This window comes from Armigeres subalbatus, chromosome 1 (genome assembly GCF_024139115.2).
Source record: "Armigeres subalbatus isolate Guangzhou_Male chromosome 1, GZ_Asu_2, whole genome shotgun sequence".
Lineage (NCBI taxonomy): Eukaryota > Metazoa > Arthropoda > Insecta > Diptera > Culicidae > Armigeres > Armigeres subalbatus.
The window spans coordinates 264,863,055-264,880,917 of NC_085139.1; the positions used below are offsets into that span (position 1 = coordinate 264,863,055).

Sequence of the window (17,863 nt, forward strand, 5' to 3'; positions counted from 1 at the left end):
ATGGCAAAATATCTTCAGAACACATTCACATGAACTTGTTTCGTAACTTGCTTACTTACTTACTTACTTACTTACTTACTTACTTACTTACTTACTTACTTACTTACTTACTTACTTACTTACTTACTTACTTACTTACTTACTTACTTACTTACTTACTTTTACTATTTAATTTACTTACTTTGCATTTACTTACTTTACTTTACTTACTTACTTACTATCATTTACTTTTTATTTACTTTACTTACTTTATTTACTTACTTACTTATTTACTTATTTATTTATTTATTTATTTATTTACTTACTTTACTTATTATTTACTTATTTATTTACTTTTTACTTTACTTATTTATTTACTTATTTATTTATTTACTTACTTACATATTTACTTTACGCATTTATTATGTATTTACACTTATTTACTTATTTTACTTATTACATGCTTATTATGATCACCCACCCCACCCCACCAACCCACCCCACCCACCCCACCCACACCCACCCCACCCACCCACCCACCCACCCACCCACCACACCACCCACCCAACCACCCACCCCAACCCCACCCCCCACCACCCCCACCCCACCCCACCCACCCCACACACCACACCACCCACCCACACCACACCCCACCCCACCAACCCCACCCACCCCACCCACCCACCCCCCACCCACCCACCACCCACCCCCCCCACCCACCCCACCCCCCCCCACCCACCCACCACCCCACCCACCCACCCCACCCCACCCACCCCACCCCACCCCACCCACCCACCCCACCCACCCCACCCCACCCACCCACCCACCCACCCACCCACCCACCTGCCACCCACCCACCACCCCACCCACCACCCACCCACCCACCCACCCACCCACCCACCCCACCCACCCCACCCACCACACACCCCCCACCACACCACCCACCCACCACCACCCACCCCACCCACCACCTGCCACCACCACCTGCCTGCCACCACCACCACCACCACCACCACCCACCCACCCACCTACCTCAATTCACCACCACCTTGCCACCTTGCCTTGCCTTGCTTACGTGCTTACTTACTTGCTTACTTACTTACTTACTTACTTACTTACTTACTTACTTACTTACTTACTTACTTACTTACTTACTTACTTACTTACTTACTTACTTACTTACTTACTTACTTACTTACTTACTTACTCCTATTTTGGACCATTGAGTGCAAATTCCTCTTGGTGGTTCAAAATAAGAGCCCCGGTAAGGGTGGTCCAAAATACATCCTTTTCCCTATCTATTCTACTTATAACGCATAAGCTATCCCTTTACAAATAAATTTATCATCCACTGCTCCCTTATTTATACTCCATTTTCTTATTTACGTAGTCAGTAGTATGAATTTGAAAGTTTCGAGTTAAGGACAAATTCAAAAAATAAACTCCAAAACCAATAATCTAATTCTGAAATACTTAAAAGCATTGTGTCATTATCTTTATCTCAGAGTTACATACACCAAAAAAGATCAACTAATCTAGCTATGTATTTGTTTTCAGGTTGAGCACTCTCTTCCAATCCAAAGCATTCCCATCAGCAGCGTTAGCGTTTTGTGATGCACGTTGCCTACACGGAGGCGGCGAATTGCGTGCTGCAGTAAGCATGGTAAGTGCTTCGCATTGTTCACATGCATTCTACGATTCACCTTTCGAAATTCAGTTACATTCCCTGCAGTGGAATAGTATTGACTAGCAATAAACAGCGCCCCGCCAAATCGGTTATTTTGTTTTGTTCGCTGAAGAAGCAGTGATAAAAATCTTCCCAAGAAACGGTGTATTATCGTATTGTTGACTAATTTGCGTGTTGCGCCAACGTAACTCCCTAACCTGAGCCTGATAACGATAGAGTAAATTTTCAATTTCAAAAAATGCACAATCAAAATAATTGTTACTTAATTTCCACTATAAAAATCAGGTAGGTTATAAAAATCGATTTTTTTACGATCTTACTGGTATCTAATGAAACCTACTCACATGGCATATGTAAATCCATACCAATACCATTTCATCGAAAGACATGTCGTCGAATAACATTTGGTCGAAAGACCATTACGTCGAATGGGCATTAGTTCGAAGGGACATTTAGTCGAAAAAGAATTTTTAATTCACAAGAGGCGTAGAACATTTGGTCGAATGACGTTTAGTCGAAAGGACATTTATTCGAAATCATATTTCAGAATAAATCATCTTCATAGACTTGGTCGAAAGCGGATTTTTGAATTCATAATCTTGGTACATATAGTCTAATGACGTTCCGTTGAATGGATATTTGAAAGACGAACAATTAAATAAATGATTTATTGCGGACAAGTCACATAGGGTTACTGCTCCTGGACTTCATCTCATTGCTCCGATATTCATCCCACAAAAAAACAAAGCAATGAAAAGGTATTTGATTTGTTTCTTATTTTTGTGATTTCAGCAGTGAGCACGCATGTTAGCATAAAGAAGCGACGAAATTAGTGCCATATTTCTTTGTTTCGCGATGAGATGAATATATGTGAATTAGAAAATGAAGCAGTTCCCCTAATTATTGCTCCATTATCGTCCAAAGAATGATGAGTTCATAAAAAGAATAAATAATACGAAAAGGATGACAGCTGTACCCTGCTTCCATATTGAGTAATGAGGCCTTGAAAGCGCGAGAAGATTTAAATTTGCATTCAAGGAGGCTTGTGCTTAAATGACAGTAGGGAGTGAGTGCTAGTAATGGACCCCATGCGTATAATGGACCCCCTGAACAAAATCAAATTAAACGTTGGAATTGACTATTTTCTGCAAACTTCCTTCGGGAGAAGTTGCTTCATGTAACAGGACAACAGTTCCATACATTTGTTATGGACAGGGAAGCAGAAATTTAGTTATATTAACTAATTTGTAAATGTAAATATGCTAAAGGGTCCATTACTAGCACACAAGGGGGGTCCATTATAGGCACAAGGAACATGTGGGAATGGAACATGTAAATCAAATGGGGGACCATAATACGTATATAAACAAACTCGACGTTGCGTATTATGGACCCGGGGGTGGCCATAATAGGCATGCTAGCTACATAATTTTAAAATGCTTGCTTTAGTAGTAAAAATAAATGTTTTGGCTAGTTTTATGTACGAAACACGATGCTGATACCTGTTGCTTGTCATCTGGTGCAACAGAACTGTAGTTTGTGAAGATGCTTGTTCTAGCGGAGCAACTGTAGTAAATTTCATTCGTTAAGGGGTCCATTACTAGCACTCACTCCCTAGTTGAATTCCGGTAAAAAAATCTCTTTTGAGAAAAATTCTCGGAGACATTTTCAAAAAAAAAAAATATTTTAGAGTTCAAACGAAAGAGAGGGAGAAACTTTTTGACAGATGAAAAGAAACAGATAATTTTAATTTCCTCAAGATTCGAAAGGAAGAAATTCGATAAGCGATTTTTCTAGGATCTAATTTGAAGGTATAATTCGGCATGTATCCATTGTACTTAATTGCTACTCGAGCTACATACTCATACAATGTCGGCCATATAAAAGCTTTTAAATTAATAACTATGGAAATGCTAATAGAACGCTAAAAGCAGGCAAGGTTCCAGTTGAAATGTAGAATCTTCGACGAAGAAGAAGTATCGAGTATTATTTTTTGATTTTTTCAATTTGAACTTCTCCAGCTGAATTAGCTTAGCTTAAGCTTAGCTTTAGCTTAGCTTTAGCTTAGCTTTAGCTTAGCTTTAGCTTAGCTTTAGCTTAGCTTTAGGCTTTAAGCAGGCAAACAGCTTTAAGCAGCTTGAGCTGAGCTGAAGCTTTAACTTTAGCTTTAGCTTTGGCAGGCTTTAAGCAACTTTAAGCAGGCACTTGGCCAGCTGAGCCAGGCACGAGCCCAGGCTGAGCAGGCAGGCTGAGGCAGGCAGGCAGGCTGAGCAGGCGCAGGCTGGGCTGAGCCCAGGCTGAGGCAGGCTGAGCAGGCTGAGCCGAGGCTGAGCGGAGCTGAGCCCAGGCTGGGCAGGCTGTGAGCTGAGGCCGGGCACAGGCAGGGCTGAGCCCAGGCTGAGGCAGGCAGGCTGAGCTGAGGCTGAGGCCAGGCAGGCAGGCTGAGGCCAGGCTGAGGCGGAGCTGAGGCGGGCAGGCAGGCTGAGCCCAGGAGGCTGAGGCAGGCTGAGCCAGGCTGGGGAGCTGCGGGCTGAGGCAGGCGGGCTGAGCAGGGCTGAGGCGAAGCACGAGCAGGCTGGGCCCAGGCAGGGTGAGCTGGTGAGGCTGAGGCCCAGGGCTGAGCCAGGCTGAGCGGGCGGGCTGAGGCCCAGGCTGGGGGAGACAGCTGGGGCTGAGACTGGGCGGGCGGGCTGAGCAGGGCTGGGGCCAGGCTGGGGCGGGCTGGCTGAGCTGGGGGGGCAGGCGGGCTGGTGGGCTGAGCTGAGCCCAGGGCTGGGCAGTGGCAGGCCAGGCTGGGGGCGAGGCTGGGGCGGGGCTGAGCCCAGGCTGAGGCCCAGGGCTGAGGGGCTGAGCCAGGCTGGGCCAGGCTGGGCCGAGCTGAGACAGGCACTGGTGGGGCAGGCGCAGGCTGAGCGGGGCTGGGGCGGGCTGGCAGGCTGAGCAGGCTGCTGAGCCCAGGCTGAGGCCAGGCTGAGCTGAGGCAGCTGAGGCAGGCAGGCAGGGCTGAGCCCAGGCTGAGCGGGCAGGCTGAGCCAGGCAGGCTGAGGCAGGCTGAGCCCAGGAGGCTGAGGCCGGGGGCAGGCGGAGGCAGGGCGCGAGGCAGGCTGAGCCAGGCTGGCGGGCGGGCTGAGGCGGAGGCACAGGCAGGCTGGGAGCCAGGCTGGAGCCAGGGCTGAGGCGGGCGGGCAGGCCGGGCACGGGCGGGCTGAGGCGGGGCTGAGACGGGGCTGGGGGCGGGCTGGGCGGGGGCTGGGCAGACGGGGCAGGCAGCTGGGGCGGGCCCCAGGGCTGGGGCAGGCTGGGCGGGGCCGGGGCTGGGCTGGGGCTGGGGGGCTGGGCGGGCGGGGCTGGAGCGGGCTGGGCGGGGCTGGGCCCAGACTGGGGCTAGCAGCTGGGCTGGGGCTTTCCAGGCTGGGCTTAGGGCTGGGGCAGCTTTAACAGCTTTAGCTTAACTTTAGCTTAGCTTTAGCTTAACAGCTTTAACAACTTTAGCTTAACTTTAGCTTAGCTTTAAGCTTAGCTTTAAGCTTAGCTTTAACAACTTTAGCTTAGCTTAACAACTTAGCTTTAGCTTAGCTTTAGCTTAGCTTTAGCTTAGCTTTAGCTTAGCTTTAGCTTAGCTTTAGCTTAGCTTTAGCTTAGCTTTAGCTTAGCTTTAGCTTAGCTTTAGCTTAGCTTTACCTGTAACACCTTTTGTGAGGCCGTTTACTTACGTTGGCGTAGATTATTTTGGCCCAGTGACAGTGAAAGTAGGTCGCTCAAAAGTGAAGCGCTGGGTTGTACTTTTCACGTGCCTCATGATGCGTGCGATACACCTCGAATTAGTACACAGTTTAACCAGCGAATCATGTATGATGGCTATACGGCGCTTTATTGGTCGTCGCGGAGCGCCGGTGGAATTCTTTAGCGACAATGGAACGTGTTTTGCAGGCGCTAACAAGAAATTACAACAAGAGGTTGCTAAAATGAACGAGGTTCTGGCAAATACGTTTACCAATACCAATACACGTTGGAACTTCAACCCACCGGATGCCCCACATATGGGAGGGGCTTGGGAGCGCTCAGTGCGCTCTGTGAATAATGCGATTGGGACAATCATCGATAATCCACGTCGTCCATTGGATGAAGTGCTTGAGACGGTATTATTAGACGCAAAGGCAATGATTGATTCTCGTCCTCTCACTTATCTTCCACTGGAGACTGCAGTGGAAGAATCTTTGACCCCTAATCATTTTCTTTTGGGAAGTTCGTCAGGAGCAGACATCATGCACGCGTACAAAAAGGGATGAGATTGAGCAACGACTGCTACGCGCACATAAAATTTAGCGCACGCGAGTCTCACGAAGCTTGTGTACCTCACATTAACATTGGTGAGTCGCATTGAGACATCTCAATGCGACGAGCTCATGCGATGTTTGCCATGGCAAACCTTTGCAAACAACAGCGGAGGTGCGTAAAACAGCTTGGGCGGGAAATTTTCATTCAATAATATCGTCGCCTAAGTAACGCCAGCTATGCATTCCTAGCGCATGAGATGAGTCTCATGTTATTTTATGCGCGCGCTAGCTTCTCTCGTCGCACTGAATCGGTGCTACGTGAGCTTTTGTAGCTCATGGCACACTGTCTCATCCATGTATACACTAGAATTAAGAGACTCTGGTCAGGAGTCAAACAGCCACCATCAGAATGTAAGGAACATCGAACAAATTTTCGAAGCTGTTGGGCACAAGTTCAAGGTGGATTAAATAATATCTGCCGGTGATTACGCGTCATGGTAGGTGGTTTGAGGAAGTACGAGATATTCAAGAAGGGGATTTAGTGCACATGGTTGGCACAACAGTAAGGAACCAGTATGTTAGAGGACGAGTCGAGAAGGTTCTCCTGGGACGTATTGGCGCGTGCGTCAAGCTTTGATTCGTACAGCTACAGAGTGCAGAGTGTACAGAAGGCCAGCGGTGAAACTTGCATTACTGGACGTTGGAGTACCTAGTGAAGATGTTCAATAGGTTTAGCTTTCACTACCCTTTACGGGAGGGGGGATGTTACGTCACAGCAGTCAGCCTCTTGTTAGATTGTATTGTTGCTAAAATTATCGTATAGGGCAAGTAGATGACAGTGACATATGTCAGTGAAAACGGTTAGTGCAAACGAAGGAAAGACAAAACGAAATGACAGATCGAGGATGACTAGCTAACTTACGTGTTGAATTAATTAGTTGAATTTGATATCAGGCATCGAGGAAATTTGTAAAATATTCCCTATCTCATTATTAGTTGGTTGGCGATTGAATACTTTGAGATACTCGGTAACAAACCGGTTTACTTGTAAGTTTTTCATTACAATATAAAAGATGTGGCTCTGTTTGACCCAATTGAATTTAAAGATAGGATTACTGGAATCGATCTGCACATTGTCGTCGAGAAGAAGGTGAGGGATATACATAACCTACACTTTGTGGTAGAACACCAAAATTGTGAGTTTGTAATCATTATTGAAGTAGCGACGTGATTATTAACGATGAATACATCTTTCAGCTTAGAGTGACAAACAACAAAACTGTGTTTCGTTAGAAAGATTGGTAATATCCGAACACCAACAAGCATTTGATACTGCGTCCGCTCTCATAGACCTAGGCGAGCATTCAACCCCTTCAACTAGAGTGGCATGCCGCAAAAATCCCCAAGGAGATGAACCCTCGCAACACGCCGGAGCTGCGGCCAGTAGAGAAATATTGGAACATCGTCATGCGAAACCTCAAGAAGCCAGCTACAGACAGCGAGATGCAGTTTAAAGTAGTGAGGAAAGTGACCAAGGAGTGTGAGAGCCCTTTGTACCACTGCGATTATTTATAGGAATAGTGTCTTAATACCATTTAAGAGTATTTACAGGAGGAATTGGCAAACATTAATTCTGCAGCATTTGAAGTCGATTCAAGAGACACTAAATACGGTCTAATTGTTGAGGTTAAAATACATATCTGTGAAGATTACAAAGTGACGGAATTAAATGGATCAATTACCAATAGAAGTAACAAAAAATTGAAAACACCTCAAACGACAGGAATTACTTTGAAGCAGGCACTAGACCCATGATTGCACTCAGAACTCAGTTGTTGAGTTGGAGTAGAACGTCGAACTTTACGTGATAATTTGTTGCAAATACAGTCGATGAACAAAACAAAAAATCAGTGATCTCGTAGCTCACCGCATCGTGCTTTCGTGCTGTGCGGTTCTTTCTCTTTGCGGAAGGAAGTTTTTAATACTACCCGAAGCTATTTTAATTTCAACGGTGCTTCTTAGCGCTATTTCTACCCACTGATCCCGTTACGATCTTTGCAAGGACCCGTGCCTTCGTTTTACGTTGGACCCGTTTGCGGAAGTAAAATTCCGACAAGCGGTGGTAATCCTGCAGGGACACCGTTCTGGGAAAAAACCTCTAAGAAGGTCACGTCTCCACGCTCAGCAATGAGTATTAATAAAAACAAGAGGAAGGGGAGTCTCTGAATTCTCCACTTCCTTCAAAGAAACAAGGTTTCAAGACTGTCCTGCCCAAGCGCGGAAAAAAAGGAAGCTGGAGACTTCAGATATTCCTTCTAAATCTAACGTTGACATTATTTCTTCTCCCCATCGAACTGAGCAATCAGTTCGATTTGATTAATAACGAATTTGAGGAAATCGAATCTACCTCTAGCCCAGGTGATTCGATTCATGCGAAACAACAACGGATTATGCCAATTGTGGTATCTGTTGCCGAGTTTTCTGGCTTTCAGAATGAAATCTTAAGTAACCTTCAGGGGATCAAGGTTTCATTTCAGATGCTAGGAAGGGTGACTGCCGCGTTTTGCCGGGATCGCTTTGACGATCGCAAACGTCTTCTCCAGTATTTAACTGAGAAGCGCCATAAATTCTTCACATACGACGACAAAACTGAGCGATTGTTCAAAGTCGTCTTGAAAGGTCTGCCCAGTGATGACAAATCACTGGATGAGATTAAATTGAAATTTCTGAATTACTTGGATTTTCACCAGTCCAAGTAATTAAGATGAAAAAATCCACTCTGGTACTTCCAAAGGGCATTTCTCAAGAATTTTATTTAGTTCATTTTAACGAAAGTGAACTAAATAATATGAAAAAGTTGGAAAAGGCCTGTATTATGTCCCATGTCCGTGTTACATGGGAACATTTCCACTGAGCCTGGGGAAATTTCAAAATCCCACTCAGTGCCGTAAGTGCCAAAAGTGGGGTCTGGAACCAAACATTGCCACATGGATGCTAAATGCATGATTTGTGGTGGAACCTCTCACGCCAAGGACGCTTGTCCTGTGAGAGAAGATTCAATAAATTTAAATTACTGCAAATTGTGGGGTAATCATAAATCAATTTCTGGGAATGCCCTTCACGCAAAAAAGTTTTGAATTCCCGTGCAAAATTGATGACGGGAAATTCCAATCGGATCCCAGATTCGACGGGTAGAAATTTTTCAAACGCTCAAATTTCGAAACCAGTTACCGGTCGAGCAATTCATACCCACCACAATTCACAAACAAATTTTGCCGCTCGTCAACGGGTAGCAAGCAACGGGTAGTATGCAAACATCGCTGCTGGTAGACAAAATTTTTCTTCTCAAAATGAGGTTTATACCCATGTCCCAACGGAAAATAATGGTCATGTTGCCGATTCAGGTAGCATGACTGCTTCTGACCTGATTTTTTAACTGAACAATTGCATCACATAGTTGATGCAATGTTCAAAACAAATACTCATTCTGAAGCTGTTCAGGTTGGTATAAAGCACACACAAAATTGTTATCGGACTCCGTTTCAATGGATCCAAATAATTGTGTGAAAGTTCTAAATTGGAATGCCCGCTCTCTAAAGGGTAAGGAAGATGAATTATTCAACTTCCTAACAGTTCATAATGTGCATATTGCCATTATAACAGAAACCTATTTAAAACCAGGACTCTCCATTAAAAGAGATCCAAATTATTTTATCTACAGAAATGATCGTCTTGACAGCGCCTGTGGTGGGGTCGCCATTGTCATCAATAGACGTATCAAACATAAATTATTTTCTTCATTCAAAACCAAAGTTTTTGAAACCTTGGGAGTTTCTGTTGAAACAAATTTTGGAAAATTTTCCTTCATTGCAGCTTACTTGCCTTTTCAATGCAAAAAGCTGATCTTCAAATTCTGACTCGCAACAAATCTAAATTCTTCGTAATTGGTGACTTCAATGCCAAACACCGTTCATGGAATAATGCTCAAAGCAATTCCAATGGTAAAATTTTATTTGAAGATTGTTCTGCGGGATATTATACTATTCAATATCCCAATGGACCAACTTGTTTTTTCTTCCAGTCGAAATCCTTCTACAATTGATTTAGTTTTAACGGATTCAAGTCAGCTGTGTGGCCAATTGGTAACTCAGGCTGACTTTGACGCTAATCACCTTCCTGTGACATTTGAAATCTCACAAGAAGCCATTTATAATCCAATCAAGCTCTACTTTTAATTATCATAGAGCTGATTGGGATTCTCTCAAAAACGTATATCGATAGGAATTTTCATGTTGATATTCCTCTCGATACCAAAAGTGATACTGATAATGCTCTCGTATCTTTGACAAATTTAATTGTCGAAACCAGAGTGCAATTCCTAAATGTGAAATTAAATTCAACTTCATTATTATTGACGACGATCTCCAGCTACTGATCCATCTTAAAAATGTGAAGCGAAGACAATACCAAAGAACTCGCGATCCTACTTTAAAAGTTATTTGGCGAGATTTGCAAAATGAAATTAAAAAACGTTTCGCTATTCTGAGAAATACCAACTTTGAGAATAATGTCTCGAAGTTGGATCCCAGTTCGAAACCTTTTTGGAAATTAACGAAAATTCTTGAAAAACCTCAAAAGCCAATTCCAGCGCTTAAAGAGGAAATAAAATTTTATTAACAAATGGCGAAAAGGCTCAAAAACTTGCTCAGCAGTTCGAGGTGCCCATAATTTTAGTCTAGGTCTCACTAGTCCAATTGAGGATCAGGTTACACGAAGCTTCGAAGACATTCTCAACCAAGATAATGTTTTGACCCTTCGTTGGGAACTAATTTGGATGAAGTGAGATCTATTACTAGAAAGAATTTAAAAATATGAAAGCCGAGGGTGATGATGGTATTTTCTACATACTTATAAAAAAACTTCCTGAGAGCTCTTTATCCTTTTTGGTTAATTTATTTAACAAATGTTTTCAATTAGCATACTTCCCAGATAAATGGAAAAACGCCCTAAAGTTGTTCCAATTTTGAAGCCGGACAAAATCCAACTGAGGCTTCTATTTATCGCCCAATCAGTTTGCTTTCTTCAATAAGCAAACTGTTTGAAAAGATTATTTTAAATAGAATGATGGTTCATATTAATGGCAACAATTCTATTTTTGCTGATGAGCAATTTGGTTTTCGCCATGGGCATTCAACCACTCATCAGTTATTAAGAGTTACGAACTTAATTCAGCTCAACAAATCTGAAGGATATTCGACTGGAGTTGCTCTTCTTGATATAGAAAGCATTTGATAGTGTTTGGCATGAAGGTTTGATTGTAAAATTGATGAATTTTAATTTTCCTCTGTACATTATTAAACTGATCCAAAATTATTTATCAGATCGCTCACTGCAGGTAAACTATCAGAATTCTAAATCTGATAGATTACCTGTAAAACTAGTGTTCTAAGGCAGCATACTGGGGCCCATTTTGTATAACATTTTTACTTCTGACTTACCTGATTTACCACCAGGGTGTCAAAAATCTTTGTTTGCAGATGACACAGAGTCTCTCAGCCAAAGGGCGAAACCTTCGTGTCATTTGTAGTAAATTGCAAAAAGTTTGGATATTTTTTGCACTTATTTGCAAAAATGGATAATTTCTCCGAATGCTTCCAAAACTCAGCTTATAATTTTCCCACATAAGCCAAGGAAGCTTCTTATTTGAAACCTTCTAGCAGACATATTGTCACTATGAATGGGGTTCCAATTAATTGGTCTAGTGAGAAGCTAAATATTTAGGACTTCTGCTAGATCAAAATTAACTTTAAAAATCACATTGAAGGCCTTCAAGCCAAATGTAACAAATATATTTAAGTGTCTATATCCACTTATAAACAGAAAATCAAAACTTTGTCTTAAGAACAAACTTTTGATTTACAAACAAATTTTAGACCAGCCATGTTGTATGCTGTGCCAATATGGACTAGTTGCTGCAATACCAGAAAGAAGGCACTTCAGAGGATTCAAAATAAAATTTTGAAAATGATTCAGAAGGTTCCTCCGTGGTATAGTACCAATGACTTCATAGGATTTCTAATATTGAGACATTGCAACAAATGTCCAACAAAATAATCTCAATTTTAGACAAAAATCGTTGCAATCTTCTATTGCAACGATTAGCTCCAATACCCTTAGTATAAATTAGGTTAAGTTTTGGTTTAAGTAGAAAACATTGTAATTCCTACATGGTTTAATTCAACCAGAGGAAATATCGTAACTGCCAGAGGCAATTGAAATGTATTAATAATATCTAAAAGCGTAACATAGCAAATAAGGATGATAGTGTTAAGAAAACACGGAACACCTAGTCTAAGAGATAAATGCATGTATTAGATAATTAGCAAATAAAATTAGTTAAAATAAAATTAGTTAAAAAAAAAAAAAAAAAAAAAAAAAAAAAAAAAAAAAAAAAGTGATCTCGTAGCTCTATACATTCCTAAGAAAGGCAGATGATAATGAGAGTGTTGATCAATGCAATGTTGAATTGTACTTTGTCGTCATCTTGGAAGTTGTCGTCCACACGTGCATCACGATGATACGGGTTTTCATTATTGGCTATATTCATTAGAGCGCACTTGGAACATTGAGTTTAGTTGGTTCGTTGGTAAATTGTCTTCTAACAAGCGTTTAATCTTGCGTTTATTTAACTCAATAGCAATCGCCGATCTATCCAGATTAAAACGCAAGATTAAACGTTTGTTAGAAGACAATTTACCAACTGAACTCAAACTCAAAGTGAAGTGCACTAATGAAAATGCGATGAAACGTGATGCGTGTGGACAACAAAACTACGAGATCACTGATTTTTGTTTTGTTCATCGACTGTACTTGCAACAAACTACTCCAACTCAACAACTGAGTTCTGAGTACAATCACTGGTCTAGTTCGAAGTGCCTGGTTCAAAGTGATACTTGTCGTTTGAAGTGTTTTCAATTTTTTGTTACTACTGTTAGTAACTGATCCATTTAATTCCGCCACTATGTAATATTTACAGATATGCATTTCAACCTCTATAATTAGGCCGTATTCAGTGTCTCGTACTTGAATCCGCTTCAAGATGCTTCAGAATTATTGTTTGCGAAATCCCCCTGTGAATACTCTGAATGGTATTAAGACAACATTCCTATAAACAATATTCTTATGAATGGTCACAGTGGTACAAAGGGATTTCACACTCCTTGGTCACTTTCCTCGCTTCCATGAACTGCATCTCGCTGTCTATAACCGTCTTTCGCGTCTTCTCGCGGTTTCGCATGATGATGTTCCAATATTTCTCTACTGGCCGCAGCTCCGTCGTGTTGCAAAGGTTCATGTCCTTGGGCAATGCCCAATGGGCATGTTTGCGGCATACCACTCTAGTCTAGTCTATACATACACAACCAGTTATTGGATAGCTCACCCCGACAACAAATATGACGCAGGTGGGCTCCTCGCAGCCGTATGTAAATGCAGAGTTCATTACAGCTCATGCACGGTGATTGTTGCCGGAGTGCTCGTCTCCATAACTAGAGTTAGTGAAAGAGACCGTTAGGTCTTTAACACGGCTTGTGGTCCATGGGTGGTGAGGTTACCACCCAGAAGTCGATGTTGTGTGTTTTAAATACCTTATCGTATGAGGCTACTATTAACTTTGGCGGGTTATAGCGCCACTCTCACGTGTGAGAGACCACCAGTCTTTTGATTTGCCAGACTTTCTTGAGACAATACCTCATGGGAAATCCTCGAACAATTGCTGGCTGAATATTCCAAACCACTTACCACCCAAACTCGTTCTGCTTATCCCTTATTGCCCCTCATACTCACTTAAGCTCGTTCAACCCAATACTCACTTACCACAGAGGAATAGAAGTCTGAAAAACCAATCTACTAACGAAATGACTTGAGAACATATCCCAAGCAACCAAAAGTTTAGATTTTACTTAAATTTGTTCCTAACCGAACCAATTGATTCACTCTTGGTTCATATTGAGTTCCAAGCTTCTTAACGGAACTTCAAAGTTCACTTCTTCGCTCCCACCATACACACTTAAAATGCGAGCAGATTAAGCCAAAACATCTCATCTTATCCGTACTTTTGGTTGCTTGGGATGTGAACACGAACAGTGTGTTTTAAACGGAATGGCAGAAAATAAAATAATTGGAATCCAGATTTTCTAATTCAACATAATTAATTATCAAGCGAGTTAATTCGGGTTGGACGACATGCTAAATGGGCTTAATATTTATATGGGAAATTTCATGGCCATGATAACAATGTTTCCACGTATCTACGCAGGTTTTTGTAGCGATGACAGGATTCCGGCGGGGTGCCGAATGCGGATGGTTTCCAGCGAGGTGCCGAAGACGGTTGGCTTTCCGGCGGGGATGACGTCGCTGTCCTCGGAGCGTCTTGTTACCGGCGGCTTACCAGTGGGCGATGTGGCGGTATGAGCTCGTGTGCAAATGGCCGAATTAAAGGTGCGGAGAGAGTGGCGGCTGGCGTCCGGAATACCGTTCCCTCGAGCTAGTAGCCCACTTTCCCTTACGACCCGGCTTCACGTACCTTTCCAAATCACCGGGCGAGTACTAAAAGGAAGCTACTAATTCATGGTTCAGGTTCGGTCCAGCGTACGTTAATTAACGACCGTGCTCTCGCAACCTGACCACCGGGCGAACTGACTGGCGAACTTCACTCCTCTCCGTTTTGCTACCACGAAAGGCGGCTACCTCCCAGATTTTCAAATGGCGAGATCTATACTTTCAGGAGCCATTGCTGCACTCACTGAAGCAGTATACCACTTTGTTCAGCCGAGACGTAAACCGTACGAAACATTTCACCTCCCAAGACAGTCAAGTAGCCAGGAACGGGTTGTATTTTGGTCTCGCTTTGGACTTTGGATCATCAAGCCGACTTAACGAACTCCTGCATTACTTACTTGATATTTGATGGGCTACAGCTCTTCGATGAACCTACACCGAATGGAGTATCCTTCTCCACTGGAGTCGATCCTGGGCCAATCGCTTCCAGTCGCCCTGAACATTGAGCGCCCTCAGGTCCTCTTCAACTGCAAAAAGCCATCGTGTACGCGGCCTTCCACGAAGCCTGCGGCCTCTTCCGGGTTCTCTACTAAATATTATCTTCGCTTGATGTTCTTCCGGCATACGAACAACGTCACCAGCCCACCGTAGTCTGCCGTGTTGTATAAGCTTAATAATATCCAGCCCTTTATACACCTGGTACAATTCGTGATTCATGCGACGCCGCCAGATACCGTTCTCCTGTTTACCGCCGAGTATTGTCCGCAGCACCTTACGCTCAAACACTACGAAAGCTCTCCGATCAGCCTCCTTTAATGTCCATGTCTCATGGCCGTATAAAGCCACCGGAAGAATCAGAGTAGTATACAGCGCGAGATTTGTTTTCGATTGCAGACTACGGGGCTTAAGCTGGTTACGAAGTCCGTAATAAGCCCTATTTGCAGCTGCAATACGCCTTTTCACTTCGCGGGTAACATCATTATCGCACGTCAATAATGTTCCTAGATACACTAATTCTTCTACCACTTCAAATTTTTCACCATCCAGCACCATTTCGCTACCACAACCACTAATGAACCCACGTTGATTGCCAGCGACCATGTATTGATCGTGAGTCCAATCCTCGCTGTCTCCCTCTTAAAAGGCATAAAAGCCTCTTCCACAGCGAGGCGATCAATCCCTATAATATCGATATCGTCCGCAAATCCCAGGAGCATATGCGATCTTGTGATAATGGTACCGCTTCTTTGCACACTAGCTCTCCTAATCGCTCCCTCGAGCGCTATATTGAACAGTAGATTCGAGAGTGCATCACCCTGCTTTAATCCATCTAAGGTAACAAATGACGTCGATATTTCATCCGCAACCTTTACACTCGATTTCGATCCGTCCAACGTTATACGAATCAGCCGTATCAGTTTCGCCGGAAAACCATGTTCAAGCATAATTCGCCATAATTCATTCCGTTTCACTGAATCGTAAGTCGCCTTGAAATCAATAAACAGATGATGTGTCTGCAAGTTGTACTCCCGGAATATATCGAGGATTCGTCTCAGGGTAAACATCTGATCCGTCGTTGATCGGCCCTCACGAAAACCTGCCTGGTATTCGCCGACGAACTACTCTTCAAGCGGTCTCAATCTGTTGAACAGAATACGGGACATAATTTTGTACGCCGAATTAAGGAGGGTTATTCCTCGGTAATTGGTGCACTCCAGTCTGTGCAAATTAGAGGGCAAATGAGTCCGTCCAACCAGCTAGCAGGCATTTCCTCGTCTTCCCATATTTACGATATAATATGGTGCAGAACTTCAAAAAGCTGCTCACTGCCATGTTTGAGAAGTTCAGCCGGGAGCTGGTCCTTCCCCGCAGCCTTATTGTTTTTCAGTTCTTAAACAGCTTTTTTAACCTCAACTCGCATTATTTTGCTTAAAAAGATAAAAACGTCCAAAGCTAAATTAATTCAAATGAAATAAAATATATACAGAAAGGAACAAAAATAATCAATTTACAATAATTAAGCTTTAATTCAATCCAAATATTATTTTGCTTAAAAAGATAAAATCGTCTAAAGCTTTTGAATTCCTTTTCAAATTTAATTGGGTCCTAAAGCCCTACATCGTTTATGGCTGCAAACGATAGTGCATCGGTCAAGAATACTTGAACCGATGTAATAAAAATTCTGGTAAATATCTGAATCAGTAAAAATAATATTTTTGTGTTTAAGACATTTAAAGGCAAATTTTGGGCTGAGCAACATTTAAACCCTCAGCCCAAAACGTCAGATCCATATATTAACTGTCAAAGGTTGAGTCAAGTGCCCTGCGGTGTTTTACTAGTGCGTTTGAATCATATTATTCCGTACGTCAAACGCACGGGGATGACAAGCTACGCTATCTTTGTCAGATCTTTTCTGAATCACCAATACGAGTGCACTGCGAATGCAACATAAACAATTGCGAGGGTGAAAATGATATAAAACGAACAAAGGCATAGACAGTACCTTGTGCAACTAGCATTCTAAATAATTGAGCAAATAAGTTGAACATGCTTAAGTTTGAAACATGGAATCGAGTGTAAAATTGTTCTAATTGATAATTTGTTAAATTTTTCTCTATTTTCTCATGATTGTATCATGTTGCATTATTGAGTGGTATGGGCGAATATTGCATCATATTCTCCTGTAAAAACGTAAACATTCAAAATTCACGCACATACTATTGCAAATTAAATCAGTATTGGGGTGATTTGACACTGGGGGATAAATTTATCCCCCAAAAAAGAACGAACAGGCGAACCTGTCAAAATCCATAGTAAAAAAATTGGATGTCGCTCCTCTGGTCAAACGAGACCAAAAATGTCGAGGAAGCATTTTTCATCTATTTTTAAATTTCAAATTAAACAATGTTCCTTTTGATTTCTAAGTGAAAAGAAAAACTGATGCGTACAGGATGATGAACTTCATCGTTCCATGCAAGAAAATCAAATATCGATTCTTCATTTTAGGGCCCAATTCAAAATATCCGTCCTACATTACAAGGGTAAGAAGCTTCAGTGAGAATGGTAAAAATAATTCTAAGCCATCCATCCACCCACGTTACCTAAGTTAATAATCTTTAAAAAAAAATCTTATTTTAATTATAATTGGTTATTATTGGTTGGTTATCGGCGGCGACGGTGAAAGTTGGCGCAAACCAATTTCATGCATAAGAAATTCTGCGGATTTTTTTCGGAAAGTTTTCATGTATTCCTCCGGAAGTTCCTCCAGCAGTTCCTCGAGGACTTCTACCGGCACTTCCTGCAGGATTTCCGCCGATAGTTCTTCCAGAACTTCCTCCAGGATTATCTCCGGAAGTTCCTC

At 42.5% G+C, this 17,863-nt stretch overlaps 1 protein-coding gene across 1 annotated transcript in view; it reads left to right on the plus strand.

Moving 5' to 3' along the window:
* The window catches only part of LOC134207290 (frizzled-3), a 170,404-nt gene that overhangs the window by 57,277 nt on the left and 95,264 nt on the right, over positions 1-17,863 (plus strand). The window contains exon 2 of the mRNA XM_062683014.1: positions 1,537-1,642. Coding sequence (XP_062538998.1) covers positions 1,640-1,642 — 3 coding nt within the window. The 5' untranslated portion in view covers positions 1,537-1,639. The remainder of the gene's footprint in view (positions 1-1,536; positions 1,643-17,863) is intronic.